This window comes from Neofelis nebulosa, chromosome 4, assembly GCF_028018385.1.
Source record: "Neofelis nebulosa isolate mNeoNeb1 chromosome 4, mNeoNeb1.pri, whole genome shotgun sequence".
Lineage (NCBI taxonomy): Eukaryota > Metazoa > Chordata > Mammalia > Carnivora > Felidae > Neofelis > Neofelis nebulosa.
Genome location: NC_080785.1, coordinates 45,441,715 through 45,466,258, shown reverse-complemented (window position 1 = coordinate 45,466,258; position 24,544 = coordinate 45,441,715). Strand labels below are relative to the sequence as shown.

The following is a 24,544-nucleotide window of genomic DNA, read 5'->3' as shown; positions in this document are numbered from 1 at the left end:
TGTGGTCATACCTCCTAAATATGTTTTGATCTATCGTCTTCTCTCCATCATTTTTTCGTGGGCCACCACTTTCCTCACCTAGACTTAATATATTAACTCCACCCAGAGTGGTTTCTCCACATTGCAGCCAGAAGAGATCTTTGTCAAAGATGAATCACTCCTCACTCCTATACTTAAAAACCTTTTTGTGATTTGCCATTGCTTGAGGATAAAATGCACAATTTTTAACAAAGTTTACAAGAGACACTATGATTTAACTCTGTGTAATTTCTTGGTCCCGTCTTTACCTAATCTGCCTCTGAACTTTCTTTGTTCCAGCCACTGTGGACTTCTTTATTTCACTGAATGTTTAATACATCTCCTTGTCTTGGAAATATGTAAGCTTGAGGGAGGGACAGGTTTGAGTTGGAGGGGAGGAGTCAAAATCAGGAACTCAGTTGTAGCTATGTTCAACTTCAGCTGTTGGCTGGCCTTCCAAGTGGAGATGTCACGTAGGCTGCTGGATGTACACAGCTAGACTTAGAGACAGTTCTGTCTGGAGATATAAATATGGGAGCTGGCACAAAAAGGGTATTTAAAGTAGTAAGACTGAGTGAGTTCACCAAAGCCAGAGTCTGCCCTTTTTGGTTTGTTTTTTTCCATGTCCCAGGATCTACTTGTAGGTCAGGATTCAGCTTCTGTGCCTTCTACCTTTGTTTTGCTTCCACATGCATAGTAACAGCACTGTCTTCCAACTGTGCCATAGCACCTGCAATGTTATATTGCAGTTGACCAAATCAGTCTCTCTCCATGTATCTATATATAGATATCTATCTATATATATATAGCTATTTAATGGCTTCTCAATTTTCCATTATATATACACTATGCTTTAAAAAATATTTCCTCTTTTTCCTACCATTTGGGTTGTTTCTAAATTTCCTTAATAACTGTGGAAGTCGATTACTGTGTAAAAGGCAATGAACATTTTTAAGGCTTTTGATTTTCTAAAATGAACACTAATAGCATATTTAACAAATTTACAGTTACATTGGGAGCGTATGAGAGTTTTTATCTTCGTGTACCTTTTGTAACAGCAGGACTGATTATTAAACACAATGTTTTCTAGTTTAAGGTATTCAATAATCAAATACAGCTTTTTAAAAATAATTTTAAAAATATGTATTTCTTTAATTTTGAAATTTTTTCATCTATTGACTTATTTTTGTTAAAAATTTTTTTTTACTTTTTTATTAAAAAAGATTTAATGTTCATTTATTTATTTATTTTTAATTTATTTATTTTTTATTTTTTAATATATGAAATTTACTGTCAAACTGGTTTCCATACAACACCCAGTGCTCATCCCAAAAGGTGCCCTCCTCAATACCCATCACCCACCCTGCCCTCCCTCCCACCCCCCATCAACCCTCAGTTTGTTCTCAGTTTTTAACAGTCTCTTATGCTTTGGCTCTCTCCCACTCTAATCTCTTTTTTTTTTTTTTTTTTTCCTTCCCCTCCCCCATGGGTTTCTGTTACGTTTCTCAGGATCCACATAAGAGTGAAACCATATGGTATCTGTCTTTCTCTGTATGGCTTATTTCACTTAGCATCACACTCTCCAGTGCCATCCACGTTGCTACAAAAGGCCATATTTCATTTTTTCTCATTGCCACGTAGTATTCCATTGTGTATATAAACACAATTTCTTTATCCATTCATCAGTTGATGGACATTTAGGCTCTTTCCATAATTTGGCTATTGTTGAGAGTGCTGCTATAAACATTGGGGTACAAGTGCCCCTATGCATCAGTACTCCTGTATCCCTTGGATAAATTCCTAGCAGTGCTATTGCTGGGTCATAGGGTAGGTCTATTTTTAATTTTCTGAGGAACCTCCACACTGCTTTCCAGAGCGGCTGCACCAATTTGCATTCCCACCAACAGTGCAAGAGGGTTACTGTTTCTCCACATCCTCTCCAGCATCTATAGTCTCCTGATTTCTTCATTTTGGCCACTCTGACTGGCGTGAGGTGGTATCTGAGTGTGGTTTTGATTTGTATTTCCCTGATAAGGAGCGACGTTGAACATCTTTTCATGTGCCTGTTGGCCATCCGGATGTCTTCTTTAGAGAAGTGTCTATTCATGTTTTCTGCCCATTTCTTCACTGGGTTATTTGTTTTTCGGGTGTGGAGTTTGATGAGCTCTTTATAGATTTTGGATACTAGCCCTTTGTCCGATGTGTCATTTGCAAATATCTTTTCCCATTCCGTTGGTTGCCTTTTAGTTTTGTTGGTTGTTTCCTTTGCTGTGCAGAAGCTTTTTATCTTCATAAGGTCCCAGTAATTCACTTTTGCCTTTAATTCCCTTGCCTTTGGGGATGTGCCGAGTAAGAGATTGGTACGGCTGAGGTCAGAGAGGTCTTTTCCTGCTTCCTCCTCTAAGGTTTTGATGGTTTCCTGTCTCACATTCAGGTCCTTTATCCATTTTGAGTTTATTTTTGTGAATGGTGTGAGAAAGTGGTCTAGTTTCAACCTTCTGCATGTTGCTGTCCAGTTCTCCCAGCACCATTTGTTAAAGAGACTGTCTTTTTTCCATTGGATGTTCTTTCCTGCTTTGTCAAAGATGAGTTGGCCATACGTTTGTGGGTCTAGTTCTGGGGTTTCTATTCTATTCCATTGGTCTATGTGTCTGTTTTTATGCCAATACCATGCTGTCTTGATGATTACAGCTTTGTAGTAGAGGCTAAAGTCTGGGATTGTGATGCCTCCTGCTTTGGTCTTCTTCTTCAAAATTACTTTGGCTATTCGGGGCCTTTTGTGGTTCCATATGAATTTTAGGATTGCTTGTTCTAGTTTCGAGAAGAATGCTGGTGCAATTTTGATTGGGATTGCATTGAATGTGTAGATAGCTTTGGGTAGTATTGACATTTTGACAATATTTATTCTTCTAATCCATGAGCACGAAATGTTTTTCCATCTCTTTATGTCTTCTTCAATTACCTGCATAAGCTTTCTATAGTTTTCAGCATACAGATCTTTTACATCTTTGGTTAGATTTATTCCTAGGTATTTTATGCTTCTTGGTGCAATTGTGAATGGGATCAGTTTCTTTATTTGTCTTTCTGTTGCTTCATTGTTAGTGTATAAGAATGCAACTGATTTCTGTACATTGATTTTGTATCCTGCAACTTTGCTGAATTCATGTATCAGTTCTAGCAGACTTTTGGTGGAGTCTATCGGATTTTCCATGTATAATATCATGTCATCTGCAAAAAGCGAAAGCTTGACTTCATCTTTGCCAATTTTGATGCCTTTGGTTTCCTTTTGTTGTCTGATTGCTGATGCTAGAACTTCCAGCACTATATTAAACAACAGCGGTGAGAGTGGGCATCCCTGTCGTGTTCCTGATCTCAGGGAAAAAGCTCTCAGTTTTTCCCCATTGAGGATGATGTTAGCTGTGGGCTTTTCATAAATGGCTTTTATGATGTTTAAGTATGTTCCTTCTATCCCGACTTTCTCCAGGGTTTTTATTAAGAAAGGGTGCTGGATTTTGTCAAAGGCCTTTTCTGCATCGATTGACAGGATCATATGGTTCTTCTCTTTTTTTTTTTGTTAATGTGATGTATCACGTTGATCGATTTGCGAATGTTGAACCAGCCCTGCATCCCAGGAATGAATCCCACTTGATCATGGTGAATAATTCTTTTTATATGCTGTTGAATTCGATTTGCTAGTATCTTATTGAGAATTTTTGCATCCATATTCATCAGAGATATTGGCCTGTAGTTCTCTTTTTTTACTGGGTCTCTGTCTGGTTTAGGAATCAAAGTAATACTGGCTTCATAGAATGAGTCTGGAAGTTTTCCTTCCCTTTCTATTTCTTGGAATAGCTTGAGAAGGATAGGTATTATCTCTGCTTTAAACGTCTGGTAGAACTCCCCTGGGAAGCCATCTGGTCCTGGACTCTTATTTGTTGGGAGATTTTTGATAACCGATTCAATGTCTTCGCTGGTTATGGGTCTGTTCAAGCTTTCTATTTCCTCCTGATTGAGTTTTGGAAGAGTGTGGGTGTTTAGGAATTTGTCCATTTCTTCCAGGTTGTCCAATTTGTTGGCATATAATTTTTCATAGTATTCCCTGATAATTGTTTGTATCTCTGAGGGATTGGTTGTAATCATTCCATTTTCATTCATGATTTTATCTATTTGGGTCATCTCCCTTTTCTTGTTGAGAAGCCTGGCTAGAGGTTTGTCAATTTTGTTTATTTTTTCAAAAAACCAACTCTTGGTTTCATTGATCTGCTCTACAGTTTTTTTAGATTCTATATTGTTTATTTCTGCTCTGATCTTTATGATTTCTCTTCTTCTGCTGGGTTTAGGCTGCCTTTGCTGTTCTGCTTCTATTTCCTTTAGGTGTGCTGTTAGATTTTGTATTTGGGATTTTTCTTGTTTCTTGAGATAGGCCTGGATTGCAATGTATTTCCCTCTCAGGACTGCCTTCGCTGCGTCCCAAAGCGTTTGGATTGTTGTATTTTCATTTTCGTTTGTTTCCATATATTTTTTAATTTCTTCTCTAATTGCCTGGTTGACCCACTCATTCGTTAGTAGGGTGTTCTTTAACCTCCATGCTTTTGGAGGTTTTCCAGACTTTTTCCTGTGGTTGATTTCAAGCTTCATAGCATTGTGGTCTGAAAGTATGCATGGTATAATTTCAATTCTTGTAAACTTATGAAGGGCTGTTTTGTGACCCAGTATATGATCTATCTTGGAGAATGTTCCATGTGCACTCGAGAAGAAAGTATATTCTGTTGCTTTGGGATGCAGAGTTCTAAATATATCTGTCAAGTCCATCTGATCCAATGTATCATTCAGGGCCCTTGTTTCTTTATTGACTGTGTGTCTAGATGATCTATCCATTTCTGTAAGTGGGGTGTTAAAGTCTCCTGCAATGACCACATTCTTATCAATAAGGTTGCTTATGTTTATGAGTAATTGTTTTATATATCTGGGGGCTCCGGTATTCGGCACATAGACATTTATAATTGTTAGCTCTTCCTGATGGATAGACCCTGTAATTATTATATAATGCCCTTCTTCATCTCTTGTTACAGCCTTTAATTTAAAGTCTAGTTTGTCTGATAGAAGTATGGCTACTCCAGCTTTCTTTTGGCTTCCAGTAGCATGATAAATAGTTCTCCATCCCCTCACTCTCAATCTAAAGGTGTCCTCAGATCTAAAATGAGTCTCTTGTAGACAGCAAATAGATGGGTCTTGTTTTTTTATCCATTCTGAGACCCTATGTCTTTTGGTTGGCGCATTTAATCCATTTACATTCAGTGTTATTATAGAAAGATACGGGTTTAGAGTCATTGTGATGTCTGTATGTTTTATGCTTGTAGTGATGTCTCTGGTACTTTGTCTCACAGGATCCCCCTTAGGATCTCTTGTAGGGCTGGTTTAGTGATGACAAATTCCTTCAGTTTTTGTTTGTTTGGGAAGACCTTTATCTCTCCTTCTATTCTAAATGACAGACTTGCTGGATAAAGGATTCTCGGCTGCATATTTTTTCTGTTTAGCACACTGAAGATATCGTGCCAAGCCTTTCTGGCCTGCCAAGTTTCAAAGGAGAGATCAGTCACGAGTCTTATAGGTCTCCCTTTATATGTGAGGGCACGTTTATCCCTTGCTGCTTTCAGAATTTTCTCTTTATCCTTGTATTTTGCCAGTTTCACTATGATATGTCGTGCAGAAGATCGATTCAAGTTACGTCTGAAGGGAGTTCTCTGTGCCTCTTGGATTTCAATGCCTTTTTCCTTCCCCAGTTCAGGGAAGTTCTCAGCTATAATTTCTTCAAGTACCCCTTCAGCACCTTTCCCTCTCTCTTCCTCCTCTGGGATACCAATTATGCGTATATTATTTCTTTTTAGTGTATCACTTAGTTCTCTAGTTTTCCCCTCATACTCCTGGATTTTTTTATCTCTCTTTCTTTCAGCTTCCTCTTTCTCCATAACTTTATCTTCTAGTTCACCTATTCTCTCCTCTGCCTCTTCAATCCGAGCCGTTGTGGTTTCCACTTTGTTTTGCATTTCGTTTAAAGCGTTTTTCAGCTCCTCGTGACTGTTCCTTAGTCCCTTGATCTCTGTGGCAAGAGATTCTCTGCTGTCCTGTATACTGTTTTCAAGCCCAGCGATTAATTTTATGACTATTATTCTAAATTCACTTTCTGTTATATTATTTAAATCCTTTTTGATCAGTTCATTAGCTGTTGTTATTTCCTGGAGATTCTTCTGAGGGGAATTCTTCTGTTTGGTCATTTTGGATAGTCCCTGGAGTGGTGAGGACCCGCAGGGCACTTCCCCCGTGCTGTGGTGTATAACTGGAGTTGGTGGGCGGGGCCGCAGTCCGACCTGATGTCTGCCCCCAGCCCACTGTTGGGGCCACAGTCAGACTGGTGTGTGCCTTCTCTTCCCCTCTCCTAGGGGCGGGATTCACTGTGGGGTGGTGTGGCCCGTCTGGTCTACTTGCACACTGCCAGGCTTGTGGTGCTGGGGATCTGGCGTATTAGCTGGGGTGGGTAGGCAAGGTGCACGGGGGCGGGAGGGGCAGGCTTAGCTCGCTTCTCCTTAGGTGATCCATTTCAGGAGGGGCCCTGTGGCAGCGGGAGGGAGTCAGATCCGCTGCCGGAGGTTTGGCTCCGCAGAAGCACAGAGTTGGGTGTTTGCGCGGAGCGAGCAAGTTCCCTGGCAGGAACTGGTTCTCTTTGGGATTTTGGCTGGGGGATGGGCGGGGGAGATGGCGCTGGTGAGCGCCTTTGTTCCCCGCCAAGCTGAGCTCTGCCGTCCGGGGGCTCAGCAGCTCTCCCTCCCTTTGTCCTCCAGCCTTCCCGCTTTCTGAGCAGAGCTGTTCACTTCTGACCTCCCAGACGCTTAGTCGCGCTTGCTGTTGGAACACAGTCCGTCCGGCCCCTCCGCTTTTGCCAGCCAGACTCGGGGGCTCTGCTTGGCCGGCGAGCCGCCCCTCCGCCCCGGCTCCCTCCCGCCAGTCCGTGGAGCGCGCACCGCCTCGCCGCCCTTCCTACCCTCTTCCGTGGGCCTCTCGTCTGCGCTTGGCTCCGGAGACTCCGTTCTGCTAATCCTCTGGCGGTTTTCTGGGTTCTTTAGGCAGGTGTAGATGGAATCTAAGTGATCAGCAGGACGTGCGGTGAGCCCAGCGTCCTCCCACGCCGCCATCTTCCGGAACCAATGTTCATTTGTTTTTGAGAGAGAGACAGATCATGGGGAGGGGGGTGTGGGGATTGCAGAGAGAGCGAGACCCAGAATCTGAAGCACGCTCCAGGCTCTGAGCTGTCAGCACAGAGCCCACTGTGTGGCTGGAACCCACGAACTGCAAGATCATGACCTGAGCTGAAGCTGGACACTTAAGGGGCCTGCGCCACCCAGGCACCCCTGAGTTATTTTTAATTATGAATTGTACATTTCCTTTTACCTTTTCCTTTTGGAACATAATCTCATTTTCATTGATTGCTAAGATTTTTTTTTGTGAGTTCTTTAGATATTAGATGAAACATATAAGATGGTTTTTATAGGTCAAAAACGAATATTCACAATGTCCTATGTTTCAACTTAAATTCTGTAGTTTTCATTGGTTGCCAATGATTTCCCAGTTTGTTTGTCTTTTGTTCTTTTTTACTATATTTCTTAAAGCATATAACACGTTAAAAATTTTTTTTGTTGTTTAATTTAGTGATCCTTTCCTTTGTAGTTTTCCTCCGTTGCTTTCTTGCAGTAAAAGGTCTTTCCATCCCAAGGGCAGATAAATATTTTTGTAGTTTCATATTTTAAAATTTAACTTTTAAAATCCATCTGGAATTTTGGTCAAATGTATTGTTAAGGCAGGGATCTGTTTACTGAGTGATGAAACAATTACTTTCAGATTCCTGAGCAAACTCTGCTGTTTATTTTCATGCCCCATTGCTAAATACACAAAATTATTATGTGTCCTAGGAATATAACATCTTTGACATTGGTTCTTCATAAAATACATTATTTTGGTGCCTTGGGTTAGCTGATGTGCTTCAAGGACCAGTAATGTGGGGACCTTAGTTTTGGCGATGTTAACTCTTAAGATATAAGTAGTAGTGTACCCATTACTTGACTTACTTGATGACTTCCTCCAGCATAATATTCCATCATCCACAGAACCTTACATATTAACTCAAATGAATAATATTGTTAAACAAAATGTTCTTTAAGTAGAGAGATTGTTAAAAAATCTTGATTGTGTTTTTCTTTTTTCTCTTTATACTTAAATTTGGCTTAGTTTTAGGAATGATACATATATTTTAAAATTTGTTCTTTGATTTAAGATACCAAGTGATGGGGCGCCTGGGTGGCGCAGTCGGTTAAGCGTCCGACTTCAGCCAGGTCACGATCTCGCGGTCCGTGAGTTCGAGCCCCGCGTCAGGCTCTGGGCTGATGGCTCGGAGCCTGGAGCCTGTTTCCGATTCTGTGTCTCCCTCTCTGTCTGCCCCTCCCCCGTTCATGCTCTGTCTCTCTCTGTCCCAAAAATAAATAAAAAACATTGAAAAAAAAAAAAAAAAAAAAAATAAGATACCAAGTGATGACATTACTTATTTATTAAGTAGTGCTATAGGCCAGAGTCAAAGTGCCTGTTCCATCGTAGGTGTTTTAGACAGAAATTCCACTCATTTATTTTAGAATTTTTAGAGCTTATTCTAGTTCCTGTGGAATAAACTGTGCAGTGTTAAATGAATTCATCTAAAGTCTAAATTTCTTTTATTTTATCGAAATAATATGTGGTGAGTCAGATGCGGTTGAAGAAAAAATAAATTGCTTTAAATTTTATAATTTATCGTTAAGACATTCTGGTGACCTTTGTTAAATTCTTCCCATGAGGGAAAGACCAAGCCTGGCTCCTCCCTTTTATATTCGGGCAGGTTGAGTGGTAGTAATATATATATTTTTTAGAGTCTGAAGAAAGAAATGTATGCACTACTATTCAAACTCTTTTTCTATCTGGACTCAGAAACTTAATAGGTTTAGATGCATTTTTAGATAAATCTCTTGTGTCAAAATTGTTGATACTTGCTGTGTAAAACAATGGAACAAAATTGATTCAATAATAAGCTATTCAACTTAAAGACCAAATAAATTTGGATACTGAGGGATACTTGTATTGGGTCATACTAGGTTTCATATATTATGGACCACTCAAAGGGTGAAGATAAAATGGAAATACTCTTTTGTGTTAAGAAAACTGATGATCTCATTCTCTGAGAAGCCAGCCAAAGATCTTGTCTTTAGTGTTCTAGAGTTTCCTGAAGACTCATTGAGTTTCCAGACCTCAGTGGGGTTGGAGAATGGGGAATAGACCACAGTCATAACTCAGAAGGGACAGAGGGTTGCCCTGTTGAAATGGGCTCCTCAGAACTGGAACGTAGGATTTCTGTGGCCACTAGGTGGCTTCAGCTGCCTGCAAAGAAAGAGTACAGCTCAGAGGTGCTATGGGGTTGCTTTTCACACTATATTTTGGGAAAATAATTTTATGTTGGGAGTGCTTATTTTCTGAGCTAGATTGACAGAACCAGTTCATAAGACTTAAAGATTTTTGAGGATCATATAGTCTCACTTTCTCATTTTAGAGATAACATTTAGGAAGACTTCTCTAAGTTGACTCTGCTATATAGGGGCAGAGCCAGAATTAGAACCCTAACCCTAAGGTCCCTGACTCTTAGTCTAATATTTTAGCTGTTGAGTCTGTGATACCAGTTTATTTTTTGTTTCTCTGAAGTCATACCAGAGGACTATGTGGCACTGACCATGCCTAAATTAAATCCTGGAGAAAGTATATATATAGGAATGTTGTATCTATAGGGGAGGTAGATGGGGAGGTGGGTAAAATAGGTGATGGGGATTAAGGAGTGCACTTGCTTAGATGAGTGCCAGGTATTGTATGGAAGTGTTGAATCACTATAGTATACACCTGAAAGTAATATTACACTGTATATTAACTTACTGGAATTTAAACAAAAACTTAAAAAAAAAAAAGTTAGTTCTAAGCAGAAATAACCTAAAGAAATAGAGGTTAAATTGAGGCACTTTTTGACTTCTGTGTCAAATATAAGAACTGGATATACATACATAGTATTTAAACTTTTCAAAAAAAATAATAAGAATGTTGTGTTGAAGACAGGTGGTAAAGTGGATGCTGGTGACTTTATAGGAAAGACAATATCTACTTTAAACCAAGTTAAGCCTTTAGAGTAATGAGCTGACCCCTTGCCATGATCCAAAATTGAGGAGTTTTAAGATTTCACACTTATTCTGAATAAGGCTTAGACTTGTATGAGTCATCCTTTTTTTTCAGATGAATTTGCAACATTTTTTTCAAGTTATTTTTCTCTCAAATTTTCTGTTAATTTTGATTAATATTTAATCTTTAGAACAGGGTTAGAAATCGTTTTTTTAAATTAATTTATTTTTTAAATTATTTTTAACATTTATTTACTTTTGAGACAGAGAGAGACAGAGCATGAATGAGGGATGGTCAAAGAGAGAGGGAGACACAGAATCTGAAACAGGCTCCAGGCTCTGAGCTGTCAGCACAGAGCCCGATGCAGGGCTCAAACTCACATACTGTGAGATCATGACCTGAGCTGAAGTCGGTCGCTTAACTGACTGAGCCACCCAGGCGCCCCAGAAATCTTTTTTTTTTTTTTTTTAAATCAAAGACCATTAGAAAACGAAAGAAAATCAGACAAATTCCTTATGTATCACCTCAAAATGACTTATGACAATATTGACTTCTTTTTTCTTCTGAGTAGGCTAGGGAAGAAGCAAATAGTGTTCATTTCAATGAAATTCTTTTAATAGCAAGTTCAGGAAAACTTAGAACTTTTAAAAATTGTATCCTAGCTTTATGTATAATTTATATATTTGGGCTAGTTTCTAGAGTAAAAAAGAAGGGCCCCTGGGTGGCTTAGTCTGTTGGGTGACTGACTCCTGGTTTCGGCTCAGATCATGATCTCATGGGTTCGTGAGATAGAGCTCCTGTGCTGTCAGCATAGAGCCTGCTTGGGAATTTCCCCCCCCCCCCCCCCCAAACCCTCTCTGTCTCTTTCTCCTCTCTCTCTCTCTAACTAAATATTTAAAGTAAAATAAAATAAGTGGTGTCATACATTAAAAAAAAAAAAAAAGAAAAAAGAGATAAGGGAGCCTAATGAAGAAGGAAGAGTAAAAGAATGAGGAGGAACAGAGATAATCAGGATTTGAAGAGTGGTGGAGAAAGAGCCATGAAATGAGAAAATGGGATACTTCTCCCTCAGAGTCGAGAGTAAGAATGACTGTGGCTGCTTGAGTAGCAGTGCGTATAAAGGAAGCTATGGCGGGGTCCCTAGGCAAAGCACAAACACAGGTCCCCAAGGTATAGACTAGGAAAAGGAAAAGATCAGGGAGTGCATTTCTCTTCAAGGTCTTGGAGGCCTTACTTCACTAGCATTTTTCATCATTCCCCGGATTGTCTTGTCTTTGCTCCTGTGCCTCAGCCATGGTCTTCACCAGCCCGTAGACGAGCTCTTGATCCACTGTAGTTCCACAAGTGTTCACATGATTATTATGAATCTGCCAAGTGGAAGCTGGAGCGAGGATTAAATGATACAGTTACTTGAAAAGCTCTTGGAGCATGATTTATCATGTTGTTAGGTCCCCCAAATTGATAGCTATTATAAGAATTGTTAAGGTTTTCTTCTCCCCCTGTAAAATGAATCCTAACATTGGGAGTGCTTATATAAATATAAATCATGTTTAAAACATTTGAATTGAGTCTTTGATATAAAACTTTAGAAATAGATATGTGGTCATTTTCTTAATGGCATGTTGAAGCTGAATTGAATAGAAATATTGTTGGTCAAGTCTAAATACACCAAAAATTTGAATTATATCTCATTTTCTCTTTCTGTTTGTAGTGATTTAAAGGGAGTGATAGTCACTCTGAGTGATGATGGTCACTTGCAGTGTTCATACCTGGGGACAGACCCTTCTTTTTTCCAAGCTCCAAAAGTTGAATCTAGAGAACTACACTATGAAGAACTTGATATAGAATTGAAAGAACTTCAGAAAATCATCAAAGATGTTAATAAATCGCAAGGTATCTCATTTGCAATTCTGTATTATGTGATTTTAGTATTCATTATAAAATTCATATGTGGATAATGTTTTGAATATATTAGTTAAATTTCTCCTCCAGGCTTAATTAAAATCATATTTGTAAAAACAGTATTGCTGTTTAGCATATGAGGTCTTTGTACTTAGTTTGTATTTTATAGCTTGTGAAAAAAATATCCTATTTAAGGTAATGTTTTTGTTAGTGTGTTTCAGGGACAGTACTATCTAATTTTTTTCTTTAAACTATTAAGAAAGGAACAAAGTAATTATTTGGGTAGTGGTTTCAGGACATGAGAAGAGCATTATACTCTAGGGTGGTCACTTAGTAACTTCTAATATCCCTGAAAACATTTTAGTTGCTTCTTTTAAAAGAAACCAAAGCAGTACATGAGTTACCACTTGGTTGCTAAAACGGTGGTCATTTGTAGCTTTGCGATATAATTTAGCTCTGCAGTTAATTAGCCATCTAAATGGCATGTAGCCTGCAGTATGCTGATTTCTAATGAGTCAGAGGCTGATATTTTCAGTTTCTGGGTTTTGAACAACTCAATACTATCTTACTTTGAGATTCACAAGGGTATAATTTTATTGTAAATTAAAAGGAGAAATAAAATACCAATCTTGCAGTTTAATTGGACATGTGAAAAACATTATTTTAAGTTTTCTTCTCACAGTCAGGTAAAAGTATTTTTTTAATGAGAAGAAATATGAACTATTTTCACATAAGAAATGTTAAAACAAGTAGTTACAATAAAAGCGCAGGGCATTAAAAGCCAATCAAAACACCAGAGCCAGTCTTAATCCTGATCCAATCACTTTACTAGATTTAACTATTTTTGAGTCTCCGTTACCAAGACAGATTTAGAGGAATTTAGATAATATATTTAAAAAATATGATTATTAAAGTCAAATTATTATGCCTTGGCTTCACAATGTCCTTTTAGAAGTTTTGAAAGTAAATCAGTGAAACTTAGGTCTCTTAAATACCTCTAATTACAGAAAACCTGTTTGTTGTCTACAGCCCCCTGTCAAATGGAGAATGGTTAACATTGGATGTGTCACATTGCAATATACAATTCCCCCCCGCCCCCCCCATTTTTGATACTGGTGTTTTGGGGATTAATGAAATTATAAGTCTCTTTTTGTCATTTAAAAATATAATTGGAGAAGAGTGGCCTATATATGAAATGTGAAATTTCCAGAGTTCATTAAATAAATTTAATGTGGCTTTTCACATTAGATTTTGTGTCTTGAGATTTTGCCCTTCCCATAAACTATGTGCTAATGATATTTTGATTAACACTCAATTGTGTAAAAGAGTTCTCAGAAAAATCCTTTACAGCTAAAAGTCTTTTTCTGTGACCATAGTGATACCCTTGAGTGAGAAGGGTTGGGCTACTTTTAAAGTTGTCATTACCTTGATCCTTCTGTGTACTTGAAATAACTGCTAATTAAGCTAGGGATGTGCCCACAGACTTGGTGTAAAGTTCATTATTATTTTTTTTTTAATTTTTTTTAATGTTTATTTATTTTTGAGACAGAGAGAGACAGAGCATGAAGGGGGGAGGGGCAGAGAGAGAGGGAGACACAGAATCAGAAGCAGGCTCCAGGCTCTGAGCCATCAGCCCAGAGCCTGACGCGGGGCTCGAACTAACGAACCGTGAGATCGTGACCTGAGCTGAAGTTGGACGCTCAACCAACTGAGCCACCCAGGCGCCCCTTAAAGTTCATTATTTACATAACCTCAAGTTTTACTTAATATTTAATGTTCCCTGCCCCTTCTTTGCCATCATTTAGTCCTACCAAAAAAAACAAAACAAAACAAAATAAAAAAACCAACAGTAACAACAAAAAAACCCAAAGAGAAACTTGTAAGAAAGAGGACTTTTAAAATATACTATTTCCAGATATTGAAAACATTTAGTATTGTGTAACCTTATATAACTGTGGTATATTTGTTTATTAAAATACCTGTAATTAGGGGCACCTGGGTGGCTCAGTCGGTTAAGGGTCCAACTTCGGCTCAGGTCATGATCTCTCAGTTCATGGGTTCGAGCTCCGCGTCGGACTCTGTGTTGACAGCTCAGAGCCTGAAGTCTGCTTCGGATTCTGTGTCTCTTCTCTCTGTTCCTCCCCTGCTCGTGCTCTGTCTCTGTCTCTCTCTCTTTCAAAAATAAAGGTTAAAAAATTTTTTTAAAAAAATCTGTAATTATATAAAAGCACCAAATCATTTCATTGCAGAAGATTATGAGAAGTTAAAACTCTGAACTTTTTGATGACCTCATTATTCGTTTAAATGCCACTTATTTTAGTATAGTGACTTTAACTTGCAAAAATAAGTTCACAGTCTTGTGGATTATTTTCAGTACTTAGAGCTTTTTTATTTCTTCAAAGCAAGAGTTTCAGCAAAATTTAAAGCCAATTTAAAGAGTACATTTTGTTGTACACATGGTGTATATTATCTACTGTAATAAAAGTGTTTTTGAAGCTGATTTTATGTGTGTAACTTATATGAGGAATGTATGTTGTAAGCATGAAATTATAGTAATAATTTCTGTACGGCTCATGGGTTTTGAAGCTTTTCATACTCATTAGTGTGAATCCTGCCTAGCATTTCTTTTACCAGTAGTCAACAACATCTGTCGGTAGGCCTTTCAAAGACAGAAGTTTCTTATGATTTAGCCAGTTGATCATGTTCTCTGCTGGGGTGGGTGTGAAGGAATGGGTATGGTATTGAGATATCCTCCTACATAGTTGTGTATTCAGGAAGGGAAAGAGAACAGTAAGAACGGGGCATATAGTTTGTGTGTGTTTTTTAATTTTTTAATGTTTATTTGAGAGAGAGAGAGAGATAGAGCTCAAGTGGAGGAGGGACAGAGAGAGGGAGACACAGAATCCGAAGCTGGCTCCAGGCCCTGAGCTGTCAGCACAGAGCCAGACACAGAGCTTGAACTCAAGAACTGTGAGATCATGACATGATCCGAAGTTAGATGCTTAACTGACTGAGCCACCCAGGCGCCCCAAGAAAGGGGCATATAAATGAAAGTCTGTATGTACCCCATTGGAAATAAGTCTAGGATAACTAAATTGTCTTTACCATTGAGTACTAGAAGTATTTGTGCTTGGTGACCTTGTTGGGAGATGTATTGTTTAGGGCTATGTCTGGCTGCACGTAATACCATACTCAAATAAGGTGGCTTAAACAAGGCAGAGGTTTATTTCTTTCCCATGCAAAAGAAGTCCAGTGATGGGCATACCAGGGTTGGTTTGGCAATTCCACTGTCATCAGGGACTCCAGTTCCTTCTATCCCAGGGTCATCTATTGGTCCAGGAAGGCTTCTGGAACTCCTGCCCTCACATCTGCAGCTGAGTCAGCCCCCTTAAGGATCTTTCCTGGAAGCCACACCCTGAGCAGCTTCTACTCACATCTTACTGGCCACTCCAAGCTGCAAAAGAGGCTGGGAAATAGTGTTTCAGCTGAGCTCTTTGTTGCTTAGAATGAAATTGGGCTTCCTTTAGTAAAGAACTAAAGAGTGGCTATTGGGTAGGTGGTGAACAGTCTTTTGTACTGTCTGCGTAAGGTATGGAAATTCCTACACCGAATATTGCAATACTGGTGGGAATGCCTGATGGCAGTCGTAGGCAGTTCTTCTCTTTGTGAGACAGCTGATTCCTGTGGCATCATCCAAGGACTTTCCATGTTTTTAGTCAGTCATCCTTGGTGAGTGAAGGACGTTTCCTCTCAGGGTCACAGGGTAATTTCGGCAGTTCCAGGTATTATGTGCAAATATGATTTCCAGGGAAAAGAGAGATATTTCTCCCAGGTCTCCCATTTTATTATGGGGAAATAGCTTTCCTAGAAGCCTGTGCCAGCATCCCCCATTTCTAACTTCCCTCACCTCATGTCTGCCAGGATTAAGCCCCACACTTATGCCTAAAACAACAAATGGTGAGGGGAATGAAATCACCATGATTGGATCTGACCAATCCAATGACTTTGAGGTGAAAGTGAGTGTCTCAGCAGAATTAGGGCTATGCCACAAAGGAGGAGGAGTGGAAAGTGCATGTTAGGTGGGAGCCAGTAGTTGGTTTTATACACACACACACACACACACACACACACACACACACACTGTTTTTAAAAAACAGACTATATTGTGTGTGTGTATATATGTACGTACATATATATATTACATATATGTTACACACATATACATGTGCGTACATATTGTTTCCTGTTTATTTAGGATCTCTGTCACTTGTTCATCATATCTCATTGTGCACTGTAAACGTTTTTTTAAATTGTGAAATTTTAAGTTGTAAAAAAACCATGAATATGGTGAAAATAGTTGTAATCATTCTAAAAGGGTAAACCCCCAGATCCTGGTTCCACTAGATTATTTAAAGGTAACCTTTATCAAGAGTGTTTGTGTATTATTTAAAAAATTTTTCATGTTTATTTAATCGTTTTTACATGAATATGTGCATGTTAGATCCATTGTACTACATTACAATGTAATGTAATTGCTTTTTGTAATTAATAGGCACATCTTGGAGTTCTTTTCTTATCAGTGTATAAAGTTGGATAGCACTTTTACTTATAGCTTTGGGCTTTGGATCATTGCACATTGTGGATAGTCCACCATTTCCCTATTAATAGAAATATAGAGATACAGGTTGTTTTTGTTTTTTTAAAGAATTTATTTTTAAATGATTTTTAATTTTTTTTTTTTTTTTTTTTTTGAGAGAGAGAGACAGAGCATGAGTTGGGGAGGCACAGAGAGAGAGAGGGAGACACAGAATCCTGAACAGGTTCCAGGCTCTAAGTTGTCAGCACAGAGCCCAATGTGGGGCTTGAACTCACAAACTGTGAGATGATGACCCAGCTGAAGTTGGACGCTTAACCAACTGAGCCACCCAGGTGCCCCTGTTTTGTTTTTATTAGCTACTAGCAGCCGACAACCTCCTTGAGAATGTCTGTGAGTATTAGATAAATGCTAAGGAGTAGAATTGTTAGGTTACAGGATATATATGTTTTACATTTTGATGGTTCTGACCAATTACCTTCAAAAAGATTGTACTAGTTTGGCTTCTACCAGCAGTGTTAAGGAGAGGGCATTGAAATTCCCAACACTGGTTAGTCACTGGGTCACATCTTAGCTAATAACTTTGAGAAAGATAATTTCTCTTTAAAATATTATAGCTGGGGAAGAATTATCATCAGGTTTCTAATTCTGTAATGTATTAGTTTTCAACTGTGACTATATTTGTGGGATTGCTTTTTGATAATATGATATAGAGAAACCTTTTTTTTTTTTAACTATATACAACAGGTTTACTCTATGATTAAACATTATTTTTCTTTTTAAATTACAGGTATCTGGCCCATGACTGAGAGAGAAGATGACTTGAAAGTTTCTGCCATGGTTTCTCCTAAATTTGATTCAGTGTCTGTAGGTTTATTTGCAGACTTTAAAAGGGTTTATGGTAGTGTTGGACTCTGCTGATTGGGATCAATGTGTATTGATTCAAATTTCTGGTCCCAGATAGAAACTTTAAGGAGGATAACAACTTTTAGTCTTTATTATTTTCTGGAACAAACATTTCCAATCTCTTAGTGAGGAGTTCCTTAGGCAGGATTTTAGTCTAAAAAAGGGGGAGGAACGGGCAGAAATAGAAGAGCTTTTCTTAATCTACTTAAAAAAAATTTTTTTTTAGTGTTTATCTATTTTTGAGGGAGAGAGACAGAGACAGAGTGCAAGCTGGGAAGGGGCAGAGAGAGAGGGAGACACAGAATTCAAAACAGCTCAGCTGTGCTGAGCTGTCAGCACAGACCCTGACACAGGGCTTGAAGTGACAAACTGTGAGATTATGACCTGAGCTGAAGTTGGACATTTAACCAACTGAACCACCCAGGCGCCCCATTTTATCAACTTTTTAAAAAAACTTTTTCAGTACCAGAATATTGAGATAATCGCAATCCGGGTGAATAATACTGACCACACAAGAGATAATGTCTATGAAAGGCCTAGCTCAGGGTTTGCTAATTTACAGTCTGTAATACATTATAGTGGTTATGTTGGTGGTGGGGGGGGGGGAGGGGTCTTTTTGTGTTAGTTTAACAGTAAACAGTTGGACCAGGAATTATTTTTCCTTATTTCTATCTGTGTGACCCAAGGCAAGGTATTTAATTTTCTTAGTCTCAATTTTTCTCATCTGTAAAATGGGAATAATAACAGAATCTATTTTGTTGAATTGTTATGATAATTAACCCCCACAGCAGCATCATCATCATCATCATCATCATCATCAAATTACATTTTAGTTCTAGCATTATCTTTATCATCACTACCACCACCCCACCATGCGTTCCACTAGTCTTTTCCACTGCCATATCCTTAGTGTCTGTCACATAATGAGTGCTCAGTGTATTTTGCTATATAAATGAATGGAGATGAGAAACCAGAAGCATGAAGGAGGGCCTGTCCTTTGTTGTGTTGCCCCATCTCCTTGTTTAGTTTTCTGTAAGTACTTGTTAGATTATAATTGGTTAGGTCTCACTGCCTGCAGTTTGGGCAAATCTGTTGAGTTTATCTGTGTCTAAACCAGAAGTTGATCAATTTTGGCAGGTGATCAAACTCACTGGTTTTTACTGTATTAGGAGTTCATGTCCTATAATTTTATCTAGGAAATGACTTCGATATTTAGGTATCAGAGCATAATATAGTAAGTACTTGTCTTAAGTTTTCAAAGATTAATCTTAGTATAAAGAGCCAATCCAAGCAGTGATAAAAATCACGTTAACATTGCCATAATATAGTAAGTTGGGTATACTTAAAAAAAAAAAGTACTATATATGAAAGAAACATTCACCCAGCTGAGTCACATAGTAGAGGCACTGTTTTAAACATTGGCTATTCAGCACACACCATTTCTCACTCTACCTGAAGGGTGTAGTCAAAGTGGAACATTTTTGCTTAGTTAGCTGACGAATGTACACACATTTTCTTGCCTTGGAAATGATTCCTATTTTCCTTTGGGCAACTTACATAATTTTTTCTAGGTTCCCTTAAAACAGGCTCTTTGGTAGGAGGAATTCCCTTTCCTTTCTTTAGCAACTTTTGATCTTTGTAGGAAAAGGCCTTAGGTAATAGCACTATATTGTAATGTATATTTCCCTATTGGTAACTCAGAGTGCTGTTTCCTCTTAACTAGGTGTCTCTTTCCAGTTTCATTTTCTGTGTCTTACTGTTTGTTTTTTTTTTTTTTTTTCTTAAGAGATTCCTGAGAGTATCATGTTCATCCCATTGGAAAACACTAGCCCAACGATTTATGTGGCTATGGTGCCATGGTGTCTTTGTGTAGCTATTTCTCTTTGGCTATAATTTTTTGTTCCCAAAGGACTGCTGTCCTTGAAGTATCTGGGTGTTTAGACATGGATTGAAAAGAGCAAGAAACAGGAGAATGTTGGTTTCTCTTCTAGACCTGTGGACAGCTAAAAGTAAAACATTTCCTGGATTTTAGGTTATACTAGAGCACAAAGCTTGGCTAAATATTTTATTTTGTCATTATTATCAAAGCACACATCTAAAAAGTAATATAATTTATAATACAATGAGGTCTTTTATAGAGGAGACAAGCATTGCTATTCTAGCTTCTGGATTGAGAAGATGGATCAGAGTTCATATATGGTTTTCTGTGGAATCATATATAGAATATGAGTCTCCCAGCTCTTTTTATAATAAGAGCAGTAGCGAGCCTGATGTGGGGTTCAAACTCATGGACTCATGAAGTCATGAACCATAAGATCATGACCTGAGCTGAAGTCAGATGCTCAATCAACTGATCTACTGAGTCACCTGAATCTCTCAACTGTTAATTATGCTGGTACCCATTACACTGAAGCAATCCCTGTTGCCTAGTAGTGGATTAGTTTTTCTTAGTAAAACAATTTCAAATAAGTTAACTAAAAACACAACACAATTCATTGGTTGGATTAGTGATTTTATGATCTTAATTGTTCCCCACAAGTGGGTATTATTAGAAAATGTTACCCCTTGTTCTTATTCTGTTATCGAGTGAGCATTTTTTCCTCTCAATCTAGAACTCTAATATATAAATTATAACTTATAAGGAAATGTTTGCTTCATTATATTATGCTCTGAATTATTTAAAAGGTAGGATCAAGTAACCCAGGCTGATGCTCAAAGAGTGTCCTAGGTTATGATATGAGCTCATAAACAAATAGATTTATTTTCTAGGTGTAAGGCCGCTGAAGCTTTATATCATTAGTTACATGTCTTAGATACATATTATTAGTATTTTTTAATTTCTTTAATGTTTATTTTTGAGAGAGAAACAGAGTATGATCAGGGGAAGAGCAGAGAGAGAGGGAGACACAGAATCCATAGCAGGCTCCAGGCTCCCCACTGTCAGCACAGAGCCTGATGCAGGGCTCAAACTCATGAACCGTAAGATTATGACCTGAGCCAAAGTCGGACGCTTACAGGACTGAGCCACCCAGGTGCCCCACGTATTAATCAGAATAAAACATACCTTTGGCAAGTTGAAAATACAAGGACCGGGGCACCTGGGTGGCTCAGTCGGTTAAGTGTCCAACTTCAGCTCAGGTGATGATCTCACGGCTCGTGAGCCCCGCATCGGGCTCTGTGCTGACAGCTCAGAGCCTGGAGCCTGTTTCAGATTCTGTGTCACCCTCTCTCTCTCTGACCCTCCCCTGTTCATGCTCTGTCTCTCTCTGTCTCAAAAGTAAATAAACATTAAAAAAAAAATTAAAAAGAAAATACAAGGACCTAAAAAGAATGGCATAATGCTTATCTGTGAAATACAAGGAACCCTTCTGCATAATATAAAGAATGAATTAATAGAATTAGTTTCAACATTTAAGTAAATTTGGCGAGAGAGTGGTTTGACAAAAATACTATTGACAAAATATGTGACTTTCTCTTTCCTTTTTTGGAAAAGGTTTTTATCAGTTCATTACTTTGCAGTTGAAGGCATTCAAAAAGCCACATTGACCCTTTTAGTCTGCCATTAGAGTGATAAATCCTTTATTGTTCCCTATTTTGATGGTGGGAAGTATATATTGCACCCATTGTGTTTACTCATTGACGGACGTGTTAATTTGAATCCATTCTTTCCTCCCTTCTTTTCTCAATTCTGTGTTTACAGCAAGCTGCTGATGTTGAAGTGGGAACTGACCTTGTCCCTTCAGTCACAGTGAAGGTATTGTGCCATGATTCTAGACTATAATGTGCAAACAATGTTACACATTTCATCACATCTGTCAATGTTGTCACTCTATAAGTAGCTTTTGGAAATGTAAAACAAGCACTTGAAATTTGTACATTTCCCTTAGCTTTGGGTAGCAAAGATAACCTTTATTGTTTCCGACGAATATAAAACTGACAATTGTATTCATAGTAGTGTTATGTAATATTAATTCTTATGACTTATGCTTACTATTACATTTAAATGATGCAGGGCCTTTTTTCTGGAAACAAAATTAACATTTTGAATATGTTAAAGGACTTGTGTCATGTGCCTACCATTTATGATAGACCAACCAGTTGATTGCATCATTATGTATATTTTGGGGGATTACATGAATGCTAATATCTTTCTTGTATGTGTAATTATGTGTGTGTTTGAGAAGAATTTCCAGTCATCTACCTGGCATAGCATTAGCTTTAAATGGATGTATTTATAGCAAGAAAATATTAAATGAAGAAGCCACAAAGTAGGGTAGTGACAAATTGATAGTACTAAAAAAATAGAATATGAAGGATGTGGTTTTGGTTAAAATTTTTAGTCCTGTCGTTGTAGAATTTTAGAGCTAGAACTCAAATGTAGAACCCTCTTAAGGCATTTAGATTAAAGTGTGGTAATCAGTCAGCACATTATTAAGCTGAAAATATTTATCACTGCCCAGACGTTGGAGCCAGGAAAAGTTGTGGATCTTGGCGATTTGCTTAGTCAAAACTTGGACGGGGCTTTATATTTTCTTAGATTATGGGTTGCTGTCCTTGGAGGAGCTTGACAGGGCACCAGGCTTTACCAATTGTGTTCGCTTACACTGGACCCAGCGGGTGGCCCAAGTGTGGGGATCTTTGGTAGAAGTTGAAGGGAGCCCAATCTTGTAACAGTTTCCTAAGCTAATTTTTTTGGATTCTTGCCACTGGAAACAAGGGTGGTCTTTCCCCAGTTCTCCCTCCCCCGTATCCAATCAAAGCCTCTATCTCATTAATACTTTTGAGTCTGGAAAAGTATTAGTGGCAAGAAATCAAACACTTAAGAAAAAAAAAAACAAAACCCTGCAGAGTTCCAGGAATGATCTATAGACTTTTATGTAGAGAAACTTCTTTTATATCTATCTACTGATACTGTTCAGACACACACATAATAATTTAGGAACACACTATAAATTGCAAAAAGAAATCTTGTACTTAAATCAGATGACGTTGCTCATGCTAATTCCACACCCCCCCCCCCCGGCTGCCCAACTACTAGTTATTGCTATAAGTAAATACACCTTTCTCTCCCATGCAGTTCTTAGGCTTTAATGTGTAATAATAGCCATCTTAAAATGATGGTATGACAGCACTGGAAAACTCTCCTTCATTAGTGGAAGTTAAACTGTATTTGAGAATGACTAAGTCTCCACTCTTTTCCTTATTGCCATTATAAGAGTATGAGAAAGAACATAACACATGAGGATTGCATAAAATCAGCTGGGCTTATACAGCAGACACAATGACTTCCTGATTCTGTCTGACAGTTTCTATACAAATTTTGCTATAAATCTCTCCTTATAGCCTTTTATAACAACAGCAGCCAAGATATATAACTATGCAAGTTTCCATCATAATAAATCCTGTTAATTGAGAAAATTTTTCCATCCGTTCCAAGTGAATGAAGATGTGGCTACTTGGAGTATGTGTGCATGATGCGTGACCATCTATTCCAGGCAACTAAGGCAGAGTGGTTGCTCATACCTGGCCTTTGGAGTCATATTTATATATCTAGGATAAATATTTGGTATTGTATTTCCTAAGGATGATATTTCATTTTGTTAGAATCAGAAAACAACATGGAAAATTCTTGTATTAATGTTTTATATTTTCTCCTTAATATTCTGTAATTATTTTTCTCTTAAAATATGAGGTTTATGATCTAGCCAAGCCTTTAACTCTTTTTTCTTTCTTTTTTTTTTTTTCTGGCTCAAACACAGGTCTTCTTTGTTCCTCTAGGTTTTTTTTTTTTTTTTTTTTTTTGTTACACATCTCCTTGATTCACATTTGAAAGTGCCTAGCCCATTGTTGGGATTTAATAAATCTGTGCATGAGAGATATCATGATCTTGCTAACAATGTAAAATTGTGTGATCATTGTCTAAGTCCACATTGTTATGCCAGGTAGAGTCAGAATGTCTGTTTTCTTACAAGTGGCTTATTACTACTTTAAGGATTTTTTATTTTCACTTTTAAAACTGAGCTCTTATGATACATTCCTGGTGATGGTTTTCAACTCTCTTGCACATATTGGCTTGTTGATCTTGGGCATGTTATTTCTGAACCTCATTTTTTAATTTTATTACTTTAATTTTCTAAAAGTTTATTTTAGAGAGAGAGAGTGTAGGGGAGAGGAGCAGCAGAAATGAGAGAGAGAGAATCTTAAGCAGGCTCCATGCTTAGCTCAGAGCCTGATGTGGAGCTCAATCCCATGACCCTGGGATCATGACCTGAGCTGAAATCAAGCGTGGGGTGCCCAATCGACTGAGCCACCCAGGTGCCCCTCAGAACCTTTGTTTCAAAAATTTGTTTTTAACATTTATTTATTATTGAGAAACAGAGTGAGACAGAGCATGAGCGTGGGAGGGGCAGAGAGAGGGGGAGACACAGAATCAGAAGCAGGTTCCAGGCTCTGAGCTGTTATCACAGAGCCCGACGCTGGGCTCTAACTCACAAACCGCGAGATCATGACCTGAGCTGAAATTGGATGCTTAACCGACTGAGCCAACCAGGCGCCCCGAACCTCTGTTTTTAAACTGTAAAATGGGATTACTTTGTTATTTGCAGTTATTTTGAGGCTTAACCACAGTTGAGTAAGAGCATGTGCTCTGGATTCTGGCAGACAGAAGATAAATTCTTAATCAGAGTGGCCTTGGGCAAATTATTTAGTCTCTCTGAGGCGAAGTTTTCTCTATTTCAGAATGTTGTGAAAATTAAATGAGATAATGCACATAAATAATTTATTAGCATGGTTCCATGAATATAGAGAGCTGCTACTGGTTATCATTAATATTATTAATTTTATTTTAAAATATACGTATAGACTTGCATGGTATTATTATTAATAGTAAAA

At 38.2% G+C, this 24,544-nt stretch overlaps 1 protein-coding gene across 9 annotated transcripts in view; it reads left to right on the top strand.

Moving 5' to 3' along the window:
* BBS9 (Bardet-Biedl syndrome 9) overlaps positions 1 to 24,544 on the top strand; it is a 458,930-nt gene that overhangs the window by 175,157 nt on the left and 259,229 nt on the right. For all 9 annotated transcript variants that reach the window (XM_058724629.1, XM_058724625.1, XM_058724627.1 and 6 more), the window contains 3 exons: positions 11,963 to 12,144; positions 17,538 to 17,614; positions 21,354 to 21,407. In XM_058724629.1, coding sequence (XP_058580612.1) covers positions 11,963 to 12,144; positions 17,538 to 17,614; positions 21,354 to 21,407 — 313 coding nt within the window. The remainder of the gene's footprint in view (positions 1 to 11,962; positions 12,145 to 17,537; positions 17,615 to 21,353; positions 21,408 to 24,544) is intronic.